Source organism: Tachyglossus aculeatus, chromosome 10 (genome assembly GCF_015852505.1).
Source record: "Tachyglossus aculeatus isolate mTacAcu1 chromosome 10, mTacAcu1.pri, whole genome shotgun sequence".
NCBI lineage: Eukaryota > Metazoa > Chordata > Mammalia > Monotremata > Tachyglossidae > Tachyglossus > Tachyglossus aculeatus.
Genome location: NC_052075.1, coordinates 50,653,542 through 50,674,510, shown reverse-complemented (window position 1 = coordinate 50,674,510; position 20,969 = coordinate 50,653,542). Strand labels below are relative to the sequence as shown.

The 20,969-nt window shown below is 53.7% G+C and overlaps 2 protein-coding genes across 2 annotated transcripts; one reads left to right on the top strand and one right to left on the bottom strand.

Annotated features, from left to right (window-relative positions):
- The first annotated feature begins 8,898 nt into the window (after positions 1 to 8,898).
- On the top strand, positions 8,899 to 13,056 carry KDELR1 (KDEL endoplasmic reticulum protein retention receptor 1). Its single transcript, XM_038753201.1, has 5 exons — positions 8,899 to 9,092; positions 10,652 to 10,752; positions 11,012 to 11,170; positions 11,623 to 11,875; positions 12,288 to 13,056. The coding sequence occupies exons 1-5, from the start codon at positions 9,002 to 9,004 to the stop codon at positions 12,320 to 12,322; spliced, it is 639 nt and encodes a 212-aa protein (XP_038609129.1). The 5' UTR covers positions 8,899 to 9,001; the 3' UTR covers positions 12,323 to 13,056.
- A 214-nt stretch (positions 13,057 to 13,270) lies between these two features.
- On the bottom strand, positions 13,271 to 20,957 carry SYNGR4 (synaptogyrin 4). Its single transcript, XM_038753156.1, has 5 exons — positions 20,858 to 20,957; positions 18,775 to 18,975; positions 14,667 to 14,904; positions 14,139 to 14,275; positions 13,271 to 13,569 (listed from the first exon to the last, which is right to left on the bottom strand). The coding sequence occupies exons 2-5, from the start codon at positions 18,865 to 18,867 to the stop codon at positions 13,345 to 13,347; spliced, it is 693 nt and encodes a 230-aa protein (XP_038609084.1). The 5' UTR covers positions 18,868 to 18,975; positions 20,858 to 20,957; the 3' UTR covers positions 13,271 to 13,344.
- Positions 20,958 to 20,969: the final 12 nt, after the last annotated feature.

The window sequence follows — 20,969 nt, the reverse complement described above, 5'->3', positions numbered from 1 at the left end:
AACCCTCTTCACCCTCTGCCCTGCTCTCCCTGGCCTAGGACGCTCCTAGAAACTGTCGCTTAGTCACAGACTCCCAGCCCCTGCCTGATCTCCTCACCCTCTGCCACTTAGGTCCTGGGGCTCCCATCCCCTCCTGCCCTTTGTGGACCCAAGACCCCGGGCCCCCACTCTCCTCCAGCCCCCTTTCCTCTCAGCTTTCTTGTCCTGCCCTTCAGTTTCGGGGTTCTCCATCTCTCAACCCATCTTCCCTCTGGGACTCTGGCATCATGACTCTTCGGCCTCTTTGTTCCTCACACCTCCTGGGGGAGGGGGAGAGGAGCGGGGTGGGGGACCCTCTTTAAGGACCTTTTTTTCCCCCCCTCACACTACCTCATAGCCCACCAGCCGCTGACTCTCATTCGGAGCCAGGCTGGTGTGCAGACCCCTCTCCCTTCCCTCCACAGGCTGTGTCCCTCCGCTTACCCCCTCTCCTCTCCTCCCCTTTCCCTCCCTTCTTCGCCCCTCACCTGAGGCCTCAGTCTGCCTCTCCTGATCTCTCCCCCGAACCAGCTCCCTTTCCTTAAAAATCTCCCCTTGCCCAGGGGGGAGCTTGGAAACCTGGGATCCAGGATGGGGCCTTCCCCCACCCTCCAAGACCCGGCTGGACGCCTCTATATGGAATAGTCATGTCTGGAAGCCGGCCCTGACCCAACCTAGAGCTTCCCTCCCTGGTCCCATATGGCCCAGGTCGTCTCCCCCTACCCAATTCGGTCTATATGGCCCGGAATTCCTAAAGGATCAGGCTGGGCTACATCTACCAACCAGGAGCAGCTCCCCCGCCCTCTTGAGCCTTCCCCTACAGGGTTCCCACTCCCCCTTCCCCTCCTCTCTGCCCCTCCTCGCCCAGTGTGCCTGGGGGACACCTCTCCCTGCCCTGCCAATCCCCCCCATCGGCCAGTAACGCCCGGTGGGAGGGAGAGAGCCCAGAGGAGCGAGGGAGGAGAGGGAAGGGAGGGATGGAGGGAGGGATGGAGGGAGGCCCGGAGCACAGACGCATCCTCCGAGCCTCAGAGCTGCAGCAGAGCGAGTCCGCCTCCCCCTACCCCCCACCCCCCATTGCCCACCCACACCCCCATCCCGGGGCCCGGCCCCCTCCCCCGCCCTCTCCCACCCCCTCCAGTCCCTGGAGCATTCGGGACCGACGGAGGGAGGGGCCTCTCCTCTGAGAACTGGTTCTGGGGACCAGGGTTGAGGGAAAGGAGAGAAACAGACGGACAGACAGACAGACGGAAAATCTCCCTGCCAGAGGGAAAGGTTGTTGGGGAGGGGGGGGGCGAGGGAGTGGGGCTAGAAGGAAGAAGTATGGGGGGGGGATCAATGTCCTTCAGGTGTTGATGTTCCAACCCTGGATCATTAATATCAAAGTCACATCTAACCAGCCGCAGGGTGGAAAAAAAAACCCATTCAAATCTTGTCTTTCACACAACCCCCCCCTCCCCGTAGATTTCTCCCCCCCAAACTTTCCTCAGTTCCCCTTTTGCCGCCGCCCCCCCCCGCCTTCCTGTTCCGACCCCGCAATCTTACCTGTTCATGACCCCCTCAGAGCGTGCTGCGGGGGGGGGGGCTTCAGAGGTGACTGGGGGTGGGGGAGACCCTGTGGTCCAGCCCCCCCCACCGCCTGCCGGTGGGTCTCCGTTCCTCCTCCGTGCCTCTGTCTCCCTCTCCCCCTACAAGGATGTGGGGCGACTAGGCGAGGCGGCAGGCCCCCCGGATGCACATGTTGCATTTGAAGTTGAGTCAGGGCTCCCCCCAGCCTCTTCGCTAGGTCTTCCCCCCCCCGGGGGGGCTCCCCACAGCCCCCGCACCGGGCTCCCCCGGCTCGCACTCTCCCTCTCCCTCGCCTCTGCCTCCCTTTGTCCCCTCCCTCTCCTTCTCTCTCCCTCCCTCCCTCCTTCCCTCCCTCCCTCCTCCCTCTCGGCTGTCTCTCTGTCTCTGCTTGGGTCCGTCGGTCTGTCTGGGTGACCTCTGAATTGGAGGGGAGGGGCAGAGCAGGGAGGGCCGGGGATCAATCAATCGTATTGTGTGTCCGTCGGCCTGTCTGTCGGCTGGGGCCCCCAGACCCACACACAGACGCACACAGAGCCTCACTCCCGGGGACTCCCCCCACCACCAAACACACACATACACACACACACACACCCGATCTGCTACAGGCGGACACACACACACACCCCTACATCGACGCGGACAGGCGGAGAGACACCCCAGTTCAGGTTCACACCAACAGATGGACAGAGAGAGACTGGGAGAGAGACAGACAGACAGACATCCCCCCCCCCCCTCCCAAATACTGGCATAAAACAGTCACACACAGACACACAAGGGCAGACACAAAACACAGACAGACAGGGAGGGAGGGACACACAGACACCTAGACAGGCTGACACAAACGCTGAAGAACACACACATACACACACACACACCCTCCCTGGACAGATAGACCGACCCACCCCCGGTTCCCCCTCCTGTCTCGACCGAGACCTCAGTGGCGGCAGCAGCAGCAGCAGCAGCGTGCGGGATCGGAGACGGAGCGGGAGGGAGGGGGAGAGGAGGGACACACACACACTCACACTCTGACACACTCTCACACTGACACACACAAGCGCGCACACACACTCACGCATCGGGGTCATTAGCATGCAGGAGCCGTCGCCCCTCACCAACTGCAACCCAGAGGGCCCCCGCGGCTGACCCCAGCCCCGGGAGGGGAACCTCGGGGATGGAAGGGGGCTGCCTTGGGTCTGGGGGTTATTGCTGGGAGTCGGGGGGCTCATCTGGGGGGGGGGAATAGGGGGCTGTTGGGTCCCAGGCCATAGTCAGCTGACCGGGGGCGTGGGGGAGAGAGGACAGAGCTGGGGTTTGGAAATGGATCTCCCTCTCCTCACAGAGGCCTAGTCGGGGGATGCCCTCCCCCCCGACCACACGACACCCCCCCCCCCAGCTCTCAGGAAGGAGCTGGAGAGGTGGAGGGAGAGGAGGGAGAAGGTGGAAGAGGAGGAGATGGAGGAGGAGGAAGAACAAGAAAAGGAGGAGGGAGACGGACTAGAGTAAGAAAGGACAGGAAGGAAAGAGAAAAAAACGAGGATCCAAACTCCCAACGCCTGCCCCGACCTGCGCCCCTCCCAAGGACCCAGGCTCCGGACCCCCCCCAGATCCCCTGCCACCCTCCGATTAGACCCACCCACCCCTCGGGACCCAAGTCCCTTATCCCACTGCACCTCACTCTCCCCCAGCCTCCACCTGCACAGGGACCCAAGCAGCCTGCCCCTGAATCCTCTGCCTTCTTCCAGCTCCCCATCCCTCCGGGGACCCAGGAATCCCCTTCCCAACCTTGGAGCCCCGGGGTCCCATTGACGGGGTTAGGATGTCCCCGCTGACCCTCCTCCGCTCCTGGCTTGGGACGGGAGACCCCCACCATTGTGTCTCCGGGCCCTTTAGGCGGCCCAGGGGTGGGGGGCTGTGGAGTGGGGAGACAGGAGAGACGGCGGCTGGGGGGAAAGGACACCTGGGTTCCAGGATGGAAGGAGCTGGAAGCTGGAATGCCCTCCCTCCACACATCCACTAAGCTAGCTCTCTTCCTCCCTTCAAAGCCCTACTGGGAGCTCACCTCCTCCAAGAGGCATTCCCAAACTGAGCCCCGTTTTCCCTCTCCTCCTCCCCATCCCCCCCGCCCTACCACCTTCCCCTCCCCACAGCACCTGCATGTGTTTGCACAGATTTATCACCCTATTTATTTTCCTTGTACATATTTACTATTCTATTTATTTTCTTAATGATGTGCAGTCATTCTATTTGTGCTGACGCCTTGACACCTGTCCGCATGTTTTGTTCTGTTGTCTGTCTCCCCCTTCTAGACTGTGAGCCCGTTGTTGGGTAGTGACAGGCTTTATGTGTTGCAGACTTGTACTTCCCAAGCGCTTAGTACAGTGCTCCGCACACGGTAAGCGCTCAATAAATACGATTGAATGAATAAATGAATGAAGCAGGGCCTCTTGGGGCCCGCAGTGCCGCCGGGGCGCCTTAATTCCGAGCCGATGCTGCCCCCGTGTGGCCCCCTGGGCTCCCTGCGCCTCAGCCCCCCGGGGCCCGCATCTTCCCTGCCCTTTCTGAATAATCAATCAATCAATCAATCAATCAATCATATTTATTGAGCGCTTACGGTGTGCAGAGCACTGCACTAAGCGCTTGGGAAGTCCAAGTTGGAAACATCTAGAGACAGTCCCTACCCAACAGTGGGCTCACAGTCTAACAGGGGGAGAGGGAGAACAAAACCAAACGTAACGACAAAGTAAAATAAATAGAATAGATATGTACAAGTAAAATAAATAAATAGAGTAATAAATATATACAAACATATATACATATATACAGGTGCTGTGGGGAAGGGAAGGAGGTAAGATGGGGGGATGGAGAGGGGAGATGGTGATGGCATTTATTGTACGGTGCTCTGCACACAGTAAGCGCTCAATAAATACGATTGATGATGAATGATTCTTCACGAATAATTCTGAACGATCCTCACACACCCCAGCCGCCCCCAGCCCCCATTCCTCTGCCCTTCCCGACAGATCCCAGCGTGGCTCAGTGGAATAATAATAATAATAATAATAATAATAATAATAATAATAATAATAATAATAATCATAGCATTAATTAAGCGCTTACTATGTGCAAAGCACTGTTCTAAGCACTGGGGAGGTTACAAGGTGATCAGGTTGTCCCACGGGGGGCTCACAGTCTTAATCCCCATTTTACAGATGAGGTAACTGAGGCACAGAGAAGTGGAGTGACTTGCCCAAAGTCACCCAGCTGACAAGTGGCAGAGCCGGGGTTTGAACCCATGACCTCTGACTCCAAATCCCGGGCTCTTTTGCACTAATAATGATGGCATTTATCAACTGCTTACTATGTGCCAAGCACTGTTCTAAGCGCTGGGGAGGTTACAAGGTGATCAGGTTGTCCCACGGGGGGCTCGCAGTCTTCACCCCCATTTTCCAAATGAGGTAACTGAGGCCCAGAGAAGTGAAGTGACTTGCCCAAAGTCACCAAGCTGACAATTAGTGGAGCCGGGATTTGAACCCCTGACCTCTGACTCCAAAGCCCGTGCTCTTTCCACTGAGCTGTGGTCATGGGTTCAAATCCCGACTCCGCCAATTGTCAGCTGTGTGCCTTTGGGCAAGTCACTTCACTTCTCTGGGCCTCAGTGACCTCATCTGTAAAATGGGGATTGACTGTGATCCCCCCGTGGGACAACTTGATCACCTTGTAACCTCCCCAGTGCTTAGAACAGTGCTTTGCACAGAGTAAGTGCTTAATAAATGCCAACATTATTATTATTATTATTCCCGCAGCCCCCAGCCCCTAGACTCGCATCCTCTGCTCTGCACATAGTAAGCGCTCAATAAATATGATTGATGATGATGATGATGATGATGATTCCCGACCAATTCCCACTAGACCCCAGCCACCCGCAGTGCCAAATCCTTCCTGACAGACCCTCACCCCCCCCAGCCACCCCCAGCCCCAGAGCCTACATCTTCTGCCCTGTCATACCAATTCCCACCCCCCCAGCCCCCCCATGCTCCTGGGCCCAAGTCCTCTGCCCTTCCTGACAGACCCTCACAACCCCAGCCATCCCTAGCTCTTGGGGTCTGCATCCTCTGCCCTTAGAAGCAGTGTGTCTTAGTGGAAAGAGCCCCGGCTTGGGAGTCGGAGGTCGTGGGTTCTAATCCCAGCTCCGCCACTTGTCAGTTGTGTGACTTTGTGTGACTTCACTTCCCTGGGCCTCAGTTATATCATCTGTAAAATGGGGATGAAGACTGTGAGCCCCATGTGGGACAACCTTGGATCTACCCCAGTGCTCAGAACAGTGCTTGGTACATAGTAAGTGCTTAACAGATACCAACATGATTATTATTTCTGACCAAACCCCACACCCCGAGCCGTCCCATACCCCTGGGCCCAAATCCTGAGCATTTTCTGACAAACTCCCATACCTCTAGCCACCCCCAACCCCCAGGCCCAAATCCTCTGACCTTCCTGATGGGCCCTCCACTCCCTCTCGCTGCCCCCAGACTCCTGGCCCAAATCAATCAATCAATCATATTTATTGAGCGCTTACTGTGTGCAGAGCACTGTACTAAGCGCTTAAATGATCTGCCCTTCCTGACAGACACCCCCCCAAAAAACACACACCCTCCAGCTGCCCCCAAACTCTGAGCCCATATCATTTGCTCTTCCTGACCAATCCACTTCTCCCTAGCCCCTCCCAGCCCTCAAATCCAATCCTCTGCCCTTCCTGACTGACTCCCATATCTCCATTCATCCATTCATTCAATCGCATTTATTGAGCGCTTACTGTGTGCAGAGCACTGTACTAAGCGCTTGGGAAGTACAAGTTGGCAACAGATAGAGACGGTCCCTACCCAACAAGGGGCTCACAGTCTAGAAGGGGGAGGCAGACCACAAAACACAACATGTGGACAGGTGTCAAGTTGGGTAGGGACCGTCTCTATATGTTGCCAACTTGGACTTCCCAAGCGCTTAGTTCAGTGCTCTGCACACAGTAAGTGCTCAATAAATATGATTGAATGAATTAGAATAAATGGAAATAAAGCTAGATGCACATCATTAACAAAATAAGTAGAATAGTAAATATGTACAGCATCCCCCACCCCCATTGAGCTCTTCTTTCTTTCTTTCTTGTCTCTTCTTTCTCCTCCTCATCCAGCCCTTCAGGAAGCCCCTCAAAACTCTGCTCCCTCCACCTGGGTACCCACCCCCATCCCCCAGCTTTCTCTCCCTGCCAGTTTCCCCTAGCCTCCACCCCACTGAGGGTTGGGTATCTTGCCCCCGTTAAGGGCAAGGGGAGTTCACTAGATAACTGTACAGAGTTCAGTGTTTCTGAGGGCAAGATCACAGAGGGCGGTGGGGTGGGCTGCTAGGGAAAATCAGTTTGGAATCCATAGAAGTGGAAGTGGTTCCTGGGAAGCTGAGGGACTTGTGGAATTTGGAGGGGAAGAGAACTGAGGTATCAGAAAATCTAGATTGGAGGAGTAGGGATTTGGGGAGGGGTGTTATGAGACAGGGTCGTGGAAATCAGGGGTTCTGTGGTGTCGAGGGGGAAAGCATAGAAACAGGGGCCAAGGGGCTGAGAGACAGGATCCAGAGGTGTCAAAGGAAGGCAGACGCACAGAAGGGAAGGGAGCAGGAATTTTAGGGTGCTGGAGAAAAGCAGATGAGAGGGGGCTGGGGGATGTTGTGGAATTTGGAGGGGAAGAGAACTGAGGTATCAGAAAATCTAGATTGGAGGAGTAGGGATTTGGGGAGGGGTGTTATGAGACAGGGTCATGGAAATCAGGGGTTCTGTGGTGTCGAGGGGGAAAGCATAGAAACAGGGGCCAAGGGGCTGAGAGACAGGATCCAGAGGTGTCAAAGGAAGGCAGACGCACAGAAGGGAAGGGAGCAGGAATTTTAGGGTGCTGGAGAAAAGCAGATGAGAGGGGGTTGGGGGATGTTGGAGAGAACATCTCCAACTTAATTCACCCCTCTCTCAGACCCAAAGCACTTATCTACATATCTGTAATTTGTTTCTTTGTATGAAATAAATATAACCCTCTAGGCTATAAACTCACTGTGGGCGGGAAATGTGTCTACCAACTCTGTTGTATTGTACTCTCCCGATCGCTCAGTGTAGTGTTCTGCATTCATTAATTCATTCATTCAATCGTATTTATTGAGCGCTTACCGTGCGCAGAACACTGCACTAAGCTCTTGGAAAGTACAATTCGGCAACAAATAGAGACAATCCCTACCCAATAACGGGCTCACAGTCCAGAAGGGGGGAGCACATAGTAAGCGCCCAATACAGTTGATCGATGGATGGATTAGGAAGGAGATCATAGGGTGGCTCAGTGGGAAGAGCCTGGGCTTGGGAGTCAGAGGTCATGGATTCGAATCCCGCCTCTGCCACATGTCTGCTGTGTGACTTTGGGCAAGTCACTTCACTTCTCTGAGCCTCAGTGACCTCATCTGTAAAATGGGGATTAAGATTGTGAGCCCCGTGTGGGACAACCTGATCACCTTGTATCCCCCCAGTGCTTAGAACAGTGCTTTGCACATAGTAAACGCTTAACAAATGCCATTATTATTATTATTATAGGGAGTCGGAAGCAGGGATTTTGGGGTGTGGGAGACGGCACAGCAGGCAAGGTAAGATTATTTGGGGAGGGAGGGGGATGATGATGATGATGATGGCATTTGTTAAGCGCTTACTATATGCAAAGCACTGTTCTAAGCGCTGGGGAGGTTACAAGATTATCAGGTTGTCCCACGTGGGGGAAAGAGAGAGCGGGAGGGGCATCGGGGTGAGGACGGTGGGGCATGGGAGAATGGGGTGAGGATGATGATGGCATATGTTAAGTGCTTACTATATGAAGACTTCTAGACTGTGAGCCCACTGTTGGGTAGGGACCGTCTCCATATGTTGCCAACTTGTACATTCCAAGCGCTCAGTCCAGTGCTCTGCACACAGTAAGCGCTCAATAAATACGATTGAATGAATGAAAAGCACTGTTCTAAGCGCTGGGGAGGTTACAAGGTGATGGTCAGGGGAAGAAGGCGGCGTCAGGGGAGTGGGAAGCGGGATTTGGGAGAGCGTGAGGGAGAAGATACAGATCCGTGGGGACCGGGACCGATGACCGGGAGGAGCGGGAGCGGGTCTGGCTCCGCTCCCGATCCTTCTCGGCCCCTCCCAGGCCCGGCCCGGCCTCTCGGGGGGAGGAGCTCCCCGTTCCCTCCTCCTCCTCCTCTTCCTCCTCCTCCTCCTCCTCCTCCTCCGTGTCTGCCGCCTGCTCCTCCTCCTCCCCGGCTCCTCCAGCCTTCCCTCCAGCTCCCGGGCCTCGGCTCTGTGTCCGGCACCCCGTCCCCAGCCCCTCCGGGGGACCCCCCGACTCCTGCCGCCATGAATCTGTTTCGTTTCCTGGGAGACCTCTCCCATCTTCTGGCCATCATCCTTCTCCTGCTTAAGATCTGGAAGACGAGGTCTTGCGCCGGTAAGGAGGGCCCCGGGCTCGGAGTCAAGAGGGGATTGGGGGTCGCGGGGGGGGGAGACCTCCCGGGGAAGGGGCTGCGAAGGCTGGGGTGCTTGGGGTGGGAGGTGATGAGGGTCACATCGGGGGGCCCATGGGGGAATTGGGGTACAGGCCAATGAGGAATGGCGACCCCGGCCCCCTTTTTTCGCTTGGAGAGCCTTGCCCCATCTTTAGGGCTCAGACGGGGGCTGGGGGACTGGGCCTTCGGGCCTTGAGGACTTGGGAAATCCGGGATTGTTTTCGGGGGGAACCGGGCTCTTCCCCCCCACCTTAGCTCCCGGACCCTCCCCAGCTTGGGGGGGTCTCCCAGAAGGAGGGGTGACGTTGGGAAAAGTTGGGGGGTACTGGGGAATCTGTGTGTGGAGGAGGTATGCGTGGGGGGGAGCTGGTGACGTGGAAGTGGAAGAGGCGGAGGAGGGAGGGGCCGGGCCCAGCCGGACACATCCCTCCTCCTCCTCCTCCCTTCCCTCCTAACCCCCCTCCCAACTTCCCGGGAGTGGGGAAGGGTCGGGTGGAAGGGCCCCTTCGGAGCCGGGGAAGGCGGGATCGGTGAGGCCTAGCGCCAGGCCCGCAGCCCCGGCCTGGCGTAAGGCCCGGGCCGGCCCCCTGCCTCGCTCTCCAGGCAGGGCGGGGCTGGGAAAGGGCCCTGCTCTTGAGGGCGGTGTAGGCCTCAGCGCCGGCCCCCTCTCTCTGTCTCTCTCGTCCCTTGTCGCCCCCGGGGAGGAGAAACGTTGGACGGCTGCGAGACCGGGGTTTTGCATCTCCGTCGGAAGCGGCCCCATCGTCCCCTAGTCCTCCTGCCCCCGGTCTTTCCCCGGTCCCACTTGCCCCGTCCTTCGTGTCCCACCCGCTGTGACATGCTCATACCCCAACCCCTTCTCTCCCCTACAGGATTTTGCCCCACTCCGGGCCCCTCTCCCTTTTCCAGCCTGCGTTCCCCCAACCCAGTCGCTCCACTCCCGTGGCCCTCTCCTTGTCTCCCTTGCCTCGCTCGCCCACCCCCGTCCCTGGGCACTATGTCTCCTTCCTCCCCCTCTGCCTGCCCCATCCGTCTCCCAGTCCCCGTTCAAAGCAGTCATCCTGCCTCTGATCGCTGTGGGCTCTGTTCCCTTTCCCCAAGCCTGTCTGCATTCCTCTCCCCATCCCACCCTTCCCTCTCCATGCCCTCTACCTATCCGCCGTCTGTCCCATTTTCCTCACCTCCTTTCCCCATTATCCCCCAACAGCTGTGTCCCACTCCTCCTTCTCATTCCCCACTTCCCTCTCCTTGTCCCCTTCAGACCTATTCTCCCCTTCCCATCCTTCTTCCTGTCCGACTCTCCCCTTACCCTCCATCTCTCCTTCCAAACACCTCCCCTCTCCTTCTCCCCCCTCTCCCTGCCTCTTTCCCGCCCTTTCCTCCAGGCACCCCCTGAGGCCAGCTCCTTGCACTTTTAGCTCTCTCGGCTCTCCAGTTCTTTTCCCCTCATTCCCATTCCCCTTGCCTTACTGGATCCTGCCCGGCCCCTCTTCCCGCACAGGGATCTCAGGAAAGAGTCAGATTTTGTTTGCTGTTGTCTTCACTGCCCGGTACCTGGATCTATTCACTAACTTCATTTCTCTGTACAACACATCCATGAAGGTATGCGTTGTGTGTGTGTGTGTGTCGGAGAGGGCAGGGAAGATGGGGTTGGGGGAAGCCTCCATCTCCCTGGGGTCTCCCTCCAATTTGCCTCCCCGGGAAGGGGAGGGTTGATGAGGAAGAGGATCACAGGCTGGGAGAGCAGGGAGGGAGGACCGACACCTGGATCCCTGAAGGACTAGGGAGCCTGAGGTCAGGATCCCCTGGTCCCTGGGGGAGACCCGGATCTGAGCCGATCCTTGCGTCTCTGTGGCTCCAGGTGGTGTACATCTCCTGCTCCTTCGCTACCGTCTGGATGATCTACAGCAAGTTCAAGGCCACGTACGACGGGAACCATGATACCTTCCGGGTGGAGTTCCTCGTTGTCCCCACGGCCCTCCTGGCCTTTCTCGTCAACCACGACTTCACCCCGCTCGAGGTAAGGTTGGAGAGAAGGGGGGTATCCTCTGAGCCTACACAGCCTCATGATTGATGTTCAGTAGGGCCTGGCTGCTCCCACTCAATCAAGGTATTTATTGAGCACTTACTGTGTGCAGAGCACTGTACTTAACGCTTGGGAAAAGGACACTAACAACAAAGTTGGTAGATCTGTTCCCTGCCTACAATGATCTTACAGTCTCACCTCCTCCCTCACTCTCTTATCCAGCGATCCCGGTAGGGCTTACGAATGCTAAGCAATATTTTCAGTGGAACCCCCAAAAGCCTGAGCGATTATTTTTAATAGGAGAGTAATTCATAGGCCTAAAAAATAAGTGGGACTTTGGTGGGAAGATCGTATGAGAAACGGGAGTGTAGGGGGGAATCTTTCCCTTCCCACCCAAGTCCCACTGTCCCCTCCCTTTCTCTTCGTTCCTCTTCCACCCCCCCTAGATCCTCTGGACCTTCTCCATCTACCTGGAGTCTGTGGCCATCCTGCCACAGCTCTTCATGGTCAGCAAGACAGGCGAGGCGGAGACCATCACCAGTCACTACCTGTTTGCTCTGGGGGTCTACCGCACCCTCTACCTCTTCAACTGGATCTGGCGCTACCAGTTTGAGGGCTTCTTCGACCTCATCGCCATCGTGGCCGGCTTGGTGCAGACGGTGCTCTACTGTGACTTCTTCTACCTCTACATCACCAAAGGTGACGCCAGGGGAGGTGGGGAGAGCCGGGGTCATGAGGGAAAGGAGAGGAAGGGGATCGGGCTTCCCTCGTCCTCCCCGACTTCAGTTGTAGGGCGGGCCCGGTTCTAGTTCCCGAGCCGTCGGTCTCCCGGCCTTCAGGGTCTCAGGTGCCCTCCATCCACGTTCCCGTTTCTCCCAGGGACCCAGGCATCCCACCTCCACGCCCCACCCCATCCCTCCCCGCAGGTTCCCAACTCTTATCTCCTCTCAAGCAGTTTACCTGTCGCTCCCTAACCCTACCTCCGCTCCCCGGGTCTTGGAAGCCAGGCCTTGTAGCCCGGAACCAGGCTCGTTTCTGAGGTCATGTGGAAGTTACAGGGGAACCCGATCTGGGGCAGTGACCTTTTCCCTTCTCTCTTTCTCTCCCACAGTCCTAAAGGGGAAGAAGCTGAGTTTGCCAGCATAGTTCCAGTTCCCAAGGTGACCCCTGGAGCAGAGACGGCCACAGGAAAAGATGGTGGCGGAAGCTGGGGCGGGGTTGCCACGAAGGGGACAGGGGCCTTTTTGCCCAGGGGTGATTTTTTTTAATGATGGACCTAACCCGGTACCCCTGCCCCAGGCTCCCGAGGAGCCAACTTCGGGGGGGATGAGGGCTGAGGCCTTGGGCATTTGATCGCCCGGGGTTGCAGCCATTTGTAGTTTTTGCCTTTTAGAGAAAAAAAGAAAAAAAAGATATTTCTGCTTTTTGGGTTTTTTGATTCCGATGATTTTTCTCTCCCTCCTGCTCCGAGCCCTTATTTTTTATAAACGTATTGGTCAGGAGGTTGTCATGGATACAGTCCCCCGCTTCCACATTCCCCATGATGTTTCTCTTTCTAGTCTGCCCCTTGCCTCCCTGCTTTCTCCCCCTCCCCCTGAAGAATGGTTCAATTTGCCAAACGCTAAAACACCTTCCTGGGATGGGAGAGGGTGTGTCCTTTTTGATAGAGGATGGGGGCAGGGGCCCCAACTTTTCTTAATTTTTTTCTTTTTTTTTTTTGGCAAAGAGGGAGGGGATGGAAAGGGAATGGGGTTAGGGGACTCCTAATCTGTCCAGTTCCTTGTTTTTGTACAGAATTGACAGTTGATTTCTTGTTCACATGAAATAAAACAGGAGGAGAACAAGACCTCTTGCTTTCTCTACTCCTGTCCTCCTGCTCATTCTCACTTGTCAAACTCTCGCTGCTGCTCTGCCTCAGTTTCCTGCCCACCCAGATCCTAAGTCTCATCTCCTTCCAAAGATTGAGGAACGCTGACCCCAGCCGTCCACCCCGACTCCCTTCCCACGCCCCCAGTCCTTTAAGGGATTTAATTTACCCTGCAACCCTCCCTGTGGAAAGAAAGACAAAATAGAAACCAGGCAGAGGCTGTGTCCCACAATCATTTTTTTTGGGGGGTGGGAGAGGGAGGAGGAGAATTCTGTTTAATCAGAGAATATACACAGCCAAGCTAATTGTCACTTATAATGGCAAGGCGGGTGAGCTTGGGGGTGGCTGAGTAGGGTGGAGGGTTGGGTCCAGGGTGGCCTGGGCTGTTGGGGATGATGGTGGCAGTGGTGGAGGAGGAAGACAGCGTGGTCACGGCCATGATCACCCCACCCTCATCCAGGGACAGCTTGTAGGGCACAGGCGGGTCACTGCGCAGGTCCTGTAAGGCCAGGTATGCCAGGTACACCTGGAGGTTGGGGTCAGGGGGTGGGAGGAGGTGAGAAAACAGGTCTTAATGGGTGCTGTTGCTTGGAATGAGGAGGGAGGAACTGCGTGTTGGGTATTTTCAGTGGAATTGGCGAAGGAGTGGCAGGGGAAGGTGGAAAAGACTCCCACACAATCATGGAAAATTTGGGAGTAGGAAGAAAGGCAGGACTCTGGGGGACAAAGCCCCAGGTGTTGGAGATCCAAGAGTGCAGTACTAAGGTCAGGGGCCTGGCCAAGGGAAAGGTTATTAAGAACCAGCAGGAGGACTGGCGGTGCTGGAGAATACAGGCAGGAAAGGGATGGAGGGGAATATTAGGAGGAGGGTTTGTGACAGGTCATATGGCTGGAGAACAAAGACCAAGTTGGGAGAAGAGGACCCTCTCGGAGGGAGAGCATGAGGGGAGAAGGATGGGGGGAAGGGCAAGGAATGGCCAAGGGGGAAGGTAGGAGGACCATAAGGGCAATATATGGGGCAGAGGGTAGGGGTTTGGGAGTAGAGGGCCATGGGAAAGGCATGAGGCTGAGAAGCAAGGGATGGAGCATCCTTACCCAGACAGGGATGGAGAAGAAGGCAAAGGAGATGCTGGCTCTTGCACTGCTGCTCCCCAGCAGATAGTGGTGAGGGGAGCGTGCCCACTGGTTGGCCAAGAAGCAGAAGCCAACAAACCAGACACTTGCCCAAATGACTGTGGAGACAAATGGGGTGAGACACCTGGTTTCCCGAAGGGGTAATAGGTGGGGGTGGAGAGATCTGGGGACTGGTGGGTGGGCAGAGGAAACCTGGGTCCCCAAGGTGAGGGTAAAGCTGAGTGCAGGGGAGCGGGTCTAATGCATCCCAGAGAGGGAGAGGTGGCAGCTGGAGATTTCAGGGTACACAAGGAGGTTAAAAGGCACCAAACCATGATCAGATTCCTCAGAAGGGGTTGGAAAGAGAAGAGGAGAAAAGAAAGGGGGAGGGAGGCTGGGAATGAGGTCAGAGTGGGGTGGGGGAAAATGGGGAAGGTGGGTGGGACTTTGGGGTCAGGGAACGGAGGGGGGACCTGCAGAGAGGGTAGAGTTGGGGTAGGGAGGGCTTACCAGACAGCACAAAGTCCAGGAGGAAAATGACAGTGGCGAGGCGGGGGCTAGTGATGTAGGGCTCTTGGGTGTCGAGTATGAGAAAGACGAGGCTCCCGAGGAAAGCCAGGAAGCCGGCCACTAGGGCATATTTGCAGGCCGCCCCGTTGTTGTTGAGCACGCAGTGCAGCTGCGGGGAACTGCTTACATTCATGTAGCCGTCAGTCATCAGCGAAGCAAAAATGATAAGGGAGAAGACCTGGGGGAGAGGGCAGGGGAGAGACCAAGTCAGATATGCAGGGAGAAGGGGGAAGCAGTGTGGCCTAGTGGATAGATAGAGCAAGGGCCCGGGAATCAGAAGGACCTCGGCTCAAATTCCAGATCTCCCACTTGCCTACTGTGTGACCTTAAGCCAGTCACTTAACTTCTCTGCCTCAGTTACCTCACGGGAATTCAGACGGTGAGCCCCATATGGGATAGAGACTGTGTCCCATATGATTAGCTTGTATCTATCCCAGCACTTAGTCACATAATAATAATAATGATGGTATTTGTTAAGCGCTTACTATGTGCAAAGCACTGTTCTAAGCGCTGGGGGGGAATACAAGGTGATCAGGTCGTCCCACGTGGGGCTCACAGTCTTCGTCCCCATTTTCCAGATGAAGTAACTGAGGCCCAGAGAAGTGAAGTGACTTGCCCAAAGTCACACAGCTAAGTGACGGAGCTGGGATTAGAACCCATGACCTCTGACTCCCAAGCCCGGGCTCTTTCCACTGAGCCATGCTGTTTCTCCATGGCTCAGTGGAACACATACACACACTCACATAGGAAGTGTTTAATAAATATCATTAAAAAAAAAACAGAGTGAAGGCTGTGGGGCCTTTTCCCAGCTCTTTCCTCAGCCTGGACCTCATGTTAGCGGGTACCTTGGAGGATCTGATTTAGACTGATATCTTTCCCTTGGGGACCCAAGGGTTCCTGTTCCTATCACCAAGCCATCTCGGGGATGCAGGTATTTTGCCTTTCTGTTTCCTTGGAGACCCTTACACCTCAACTTTTCTCCCTTTCCCTGAGCAACACCTCAATTTTGGACCCTGAATCAATTAAGCTTCACCAAAGCAGAGAAGAGTGGAAGCTAAAAGTGGGCAAAGACTGCTCTCCTTACTGACCGGGGAATTTGGGTTGGTCCTGGGTCCTCTTCTCTGCTTTGGTGAAGCTTGATTGATTCAGGGTCCAAAATTGAGGTGTTGCTCGGGGAGAGGGAGAAAAGTTGAGGTGTAAGGGTCTCCAAGGAAACAGACTCTGACCCAGAGTCCGAAACCCACAAGGCTCAAGTGGGGGACCAAAATGGAGCCTGTGGAAAATCCAGCTCTGTGGGCTTTCCCAGGATCTGCAGGAAACAGTCCAGTACTGTTTTTTCCCTTCCTCTGGCTCAACCATTTACCATTTCTCCAACCAGAGCCGGGACAAGGGAGATTAGGGGACTGACTCCTGGATTGACAAGGGGCCCACGGATTCGACTTTTCTCCCCGCATCTCGAGTTCTGCGGCCAAAGTCGAAATGTGGGAGCTGTGAGCAAAAGTGCACTGAAGAAGCTAACTGCAGGCAGGGAAAGGAGTAGAAATAGAGGCTGAATTGGTTTCAGCCTGCTAGCACTGCTGTAAAGAGAAGGAGATGGAGTGAAGAGAGGGGAAGAGTGGTAACTAAAAGTGGGCAAAGTCTGCTCTCCTGACTGACTCAGCCCTGTAGTGGGAGATTGGAGGAAGGGAGATAAGCGTGCAGGAAAAGATCATGAGCAATGCCACTGCCAGATCAGATCAATCCAGCCCGGTTTTCTGCCTCTAGCATTGGCAACCAAATCGTTTGGGAAAAATACTTTTGTTGTCTTCTGTATCCACTCTAAAGGTTAAATCCGTGCCATCTAATATCTCTCCCTCTAGGAACCCAATTCGGACTTCTTATATGGTAATTTATCCAAACAACTCTTGAACCTGTTAAGTCTGAGTTCAGTGCTCTGCACACAGTAAGCTCTCAATAAATACGATTGAATGAACGTTGGTGTCCATGACCTGCAAAAATTCCTGGGATAACAAATTCCGTATGTTAACCACCTGAAGATTTCTTTCCTCTTGTGCTAAATGGACTGCCTTCAAACTTCAGTGGGTGCTTCCAGAATCTCGGTTTGCCCTGTTTTCACCTTCAAGATTTTGTAGGTTTCGATCATAATCCCTCTCAGTCTTTAGCCCAAGTGTGAAGTTCTAATCTTTTTAAAATAATCTGTCATGAGGAAGCCTCTTCATACCACCGATTATCTCAATCGCTATTTTCTGAGCCTCCTTCAGCTTCATTATATTTCTGAATGCCATGAAGGGCTGATATCCAAACTCGCCCTTGGGAGTGCATCCCAAGGTGTGGATAGCAGACTCCTAAGTCCTCTTCCTATTTCCTTCCATCCTATTCGAGTAGCCATCTTCTCCCCACCCTCCCTCCTAGGTCAAGGAAAATGGCCCTCCTTCTTCATTCCCTCTCTTGGAGAGACTCAGAGATGATACTGAGGGGCCAGAATTCTTGACTCAAAGGCGCAGTGCTAATTTGAATAGTTTCTAGCAATTTCCACAGTCTTGGTTTCAAATCAAGCTACACTCCTGATCCACCCTCCCTCCCGACTCTACCCCAACAATCCTGCTCAAGAAAGCCATAAAAAAGCTTTCCTCAATGATCACCATCCCTTCTCTAACTACGGACACAATCCCTGTCCCTCTCCTCCTCAACATATTCTTATCTTGCTGAATCGAATCTTAATTTCTTCCTTGAAGAGATGCCAGGGTTCCAATGGCTGGTTCTACTTCTACAGCTAGTAAATTGTAAATCATGAGTCAATTTACAGGCATTGCTTTGGGATTACCAGACTGAAAGTTGAGGGATTTGAAAGAAGTAATGGTATTTGAGTATCTAATGGGTACGATGCCCTGTGCTACGCCCTTGGGATAGTACAAAGAACCATGAGACTTGTTTCTTGCCCACAATGGGCTTAACAATTATAGTATTTGTTAAAACGCTTACTATGTCTCATACACTGCACTAAGTGCTGGGGTAGGTACAAAATACCAAGTCTCAAATGAGGCTCACAGTCTAAGTAGGTGGGAGAATGAGTACTGAATCCCTGTTGAGCAGATTAGGGAACTGGGGCACGGAGGGGTGAAATGACTTGCCCAAGGTCACACAATAGTTCCCACTGTTGGGTAGGGCCCGTCTCTATACGTTGCCAACTTGTACTTCCCAAGCGCTTAGTACAGTGCTCTGCACACAGTAAGCGCTCAATAAATACGATTGAATGAATGAATGAATGAAAGTGACAGCGCCGGAATTAGAACGCATGTCCTTTAGCTCCCAAGCCTGGGATCTTTCCACTAGGCCACGCTGCTTCCACTTATATTTTAAAGGGACAGAAGGAGCTGGGAGATGTATTCTATGGGAGCCATTCCTTCCAGTTCTAAGTCTAGAGGTCCTGAGGCTCTGTCCAGGACTACCCTGGCAAACTTCAATTTAAATTAAGCCCTGGTTTTATCGATCTACTCATATTGCTGTGGATGGTTTATATGTCTCCTCTGATGGAACAAAAACTTTTGTAAGGGCCATGTCAGTTCTCCAACAGACCTAAATAATAATAATAATGGTATTTGTTAAGCGCTTACTATATTTCAAGCACTAAGGCGGTAGATAAAAATCAATATAAGCTTATGGGCCACATTCCTTGTCTTTTATGGGGTTCACCACTTAAGAGGGAGGGAAAACAGGTGTCTATTTTACAGATGAAGCCCTGAGAAGTTAAGTGACTTGCCCAAGGTCACATAGCAGGCTAGTGATGGAGCTGGAAATAGAACCCAGGGATCTTGATTACCCAGGCCTGTGCTCTTTCCATGTATTAGTTCATTGCCTGACTGAGATAACTATACTAGATAGTTGGAGAGGGCATGGGATTAGGAATCGGGATGCCCGGGACCCTGTCCCTTGCCTCTGTGTCTTCCAAAGCCTGTTTCCCCCACAGTAGTGGGATAAGGAGGAATGGGATGAGGAGGTTTCTAATAACGGGGTGAGGGGGGAGGAAATGGGGGGGCTCAGCCCTCACCCCAGCAAAGATCCGTGCGACCGTTTTCCGTTTACTCAGGAACTGCACTGCCTCGCTGCCTGCCAGGTCCCGCAAGCTTTCCGGGACGTGCATCGCAGTGTCTCTTTCCTTCCAGAGATGTGGGATGGTTGGGAATGTTTCTTCACAGCTCAGAGGAGTATTTCAGGAAAACAGATGTTCTTCGCCACTCAGGGAAGGTGTCTGAGAAAGGAAACACAAGGGTTGGGAGGTGGAGTGGGCTTTTGGGGGGTTCAGGGATGATGGGGGAATACAGTGGAAAAGAGAATAAGGTTGGAGGGGAAGTTCTTTGGAGATGAATAAGGCTGCTGATGGGGCTTCCTAGGCCTGGGGCTTCCTCTCAGGATCCTTTCGAGGAATGAGAGTCGGGATGGGTTTAGGAGGAAATGGAATTGCTTTCAGTCTAGGCTATCCCTTGTCTGTCTCCCTCTTCTAAACTGTGAGCCCGTTGTTGGGTAGGGACCGTCTCTAGATGTTGCCGACTTGGACTTCCCAAGTGCTTAGTACAGCGCTCTGCACACAACAAGTGATCATTAAGTACGATTGAATGAATGAATGGCCCCTCGCCCCATCACCATTCATTCATTCATTCATTCAATAGTATTTATTGAGCGCTTACTGTATGCAGAGCACTGTACTAAGTGCTTGGAAAGTACAAGTTAGCAACAATCATAATTGTGGTATTGGTTAATCAATCAATCAATCAATCGTATTTATTGAGCGCTTACTGTGTGCAGAGCACTGTACTAAGCGCTTGGGAAGTACAAGTTGGCAACATAGAGAGACGGTCCCTACCCAACAGTGGGCCCACAGTCTAGAAGGGGGAGACAGAGAACAAAAAAAAAACACATCAACAAAACAAAACAAATAGAATAGACATGTACAAGTAAAATAAGTAAATAGAGTAATAAATCCGCACAAACATATATACATATCGACCCCCGGCCCATGTCATCCCCCGGGCCTGGAATGCCCTCCCTCTGCTCATCCGCCAAGCTAGCTCTCTTCCTCCCTTCAAGGCCCTACTGAGAGCTCACCTCCTCCAGGAGGCCTTCCCAGACTGAGCCCCTTCCCTCCTCTCCCTCTCGTCCCCCTCTCCATCCCCCCCCATCTTACCACCTTCCCTTCCCCACAGCACCTGTATATATGTATATATGTCTGTACATATTTATTACTCTATTTATTTATTTATTTTACTTGTACATATCTATTCTATTTATTTTATTTTGTTTGTTTGGTTTTGTTCCCTGTCTCCCCCTTTTAGACTGTGAGCCCACTGTTGGGCAGGGACTGTCTCTATATGTTGCCAATTTGTACTTCCCAAGCGCTTAGTACAGTGCTCTGCACACAGTAAGCGCTCAATAAATACGATTGATGATGATGATGATATATACAGGTGCCGCGGGGAAGGGAAGGAGGCAAGGCTGGGGGGATGGAAAGGGAGAGGAGGGGGTTAAGCACTTACTAAGTGCCAGGCACTGTACCAAGCGCTCTACAGAGGCTGAAGTGGAGGCTTGACCCCATGGTTCTCCCCACTAATTCCTAAAATGGAGGTGCCACTGTCCCAAGCTCTGGTCATCATCACCATCATCAATCGTATTTATTGAGCGCTTACTGTGTGCAGAGCACTGTACTAAGCGCCTGGGAAGTACACGTTGGCAACATATAGAGATAGTCCCTACCCAACAGTGGGCTCGCATCTAAAAGATGGTCAATAGATTTTGGCTTTATCATCATCATCATCATCAATCGTATATATTGAGCACTTACTATGTGCAGAGCACTGTACTAAGCGCTTGGAAAGTACAAATTGGCAACATATAATATTTGCATAGAACATTGGTAACATTTTATAGCCCTTGAGGGCAGGTTGGGAAGACCCGGAGAGTCTGGGGATGGATCCAGGGCTTTGCAGAGGGATTTGTACTTCCCAAGCGCTTAGTACAGTGCTCTGCACATAGTAAGCGCTCAATAAATACGATTGATGATGATGATGATGATTTTTTTCACTGTTTTTGGAAGACTCTTTCGTCCCCGGGGGTCAGGGGCCTCGTCTGTTTCTCACCTCCCAGATTCCTCTCAGCTTTTCCCCTCAGCCCCTTTTCCCGCCTCTTCGCGATGGCCCGCCTCCCCGGCTAGCTGATTGGCTACTTCCCCTGTCCTTCATGCCTGCTGGG

What these genes read in the sequence shown, in the direction of transcription:
- SYNGR4 (XM_038753156.1), bottom strand. Translation starts at nt 18,867, where the DNA reads ATGCACGTCCCGGAAAGCTTGCGGGACCTGGCAGGCAGCGAGGCAGTG. An exon ending in TCGCACGGATCTTTGCTGGG is followed by an intron (nt 14,905 to 18,774) that starts GTGAGGGCTGAG and finishes CCTCTCCCCCAG; the next exon opens with GTCTTCTCCCTTATCATTTT. An exon ending in TCTTCTCCATCCCTGTCTGG is followed by an intron (nt 13,570 to 14,138) that starts GTAAGGATGCTC and finishes CCCAACCTCCAG; the next exon opens with GTGTACCTGGCATACCTGGC.
- KDELR1 (XM_038753201.1), top strand. Translation starts at nt 9,002, where the DNA reads ATGAATCTGTTTCGTTTCCTGGGAGACCTCTCCCATCTTCTGGCCATC. An exon ending in ACGACTTCACCCCGCTCGAG is followed by an intron (nt 11,171 to 11,622) that starts GTAAGGTTGGAG and finishes CACCCCCCCTAG; the next exon opens with ATCCTCTGGACCTTCTCCAT. An exon ending in CTACCTCTACATCACCAAAG is followed by an intron (nt 11,876 to 12,287) that starts GTGACGCCAGGG and finishes TCTCTCCCACAG; the next exon opens with TCCTAAAGGGGAAGAAGCTG.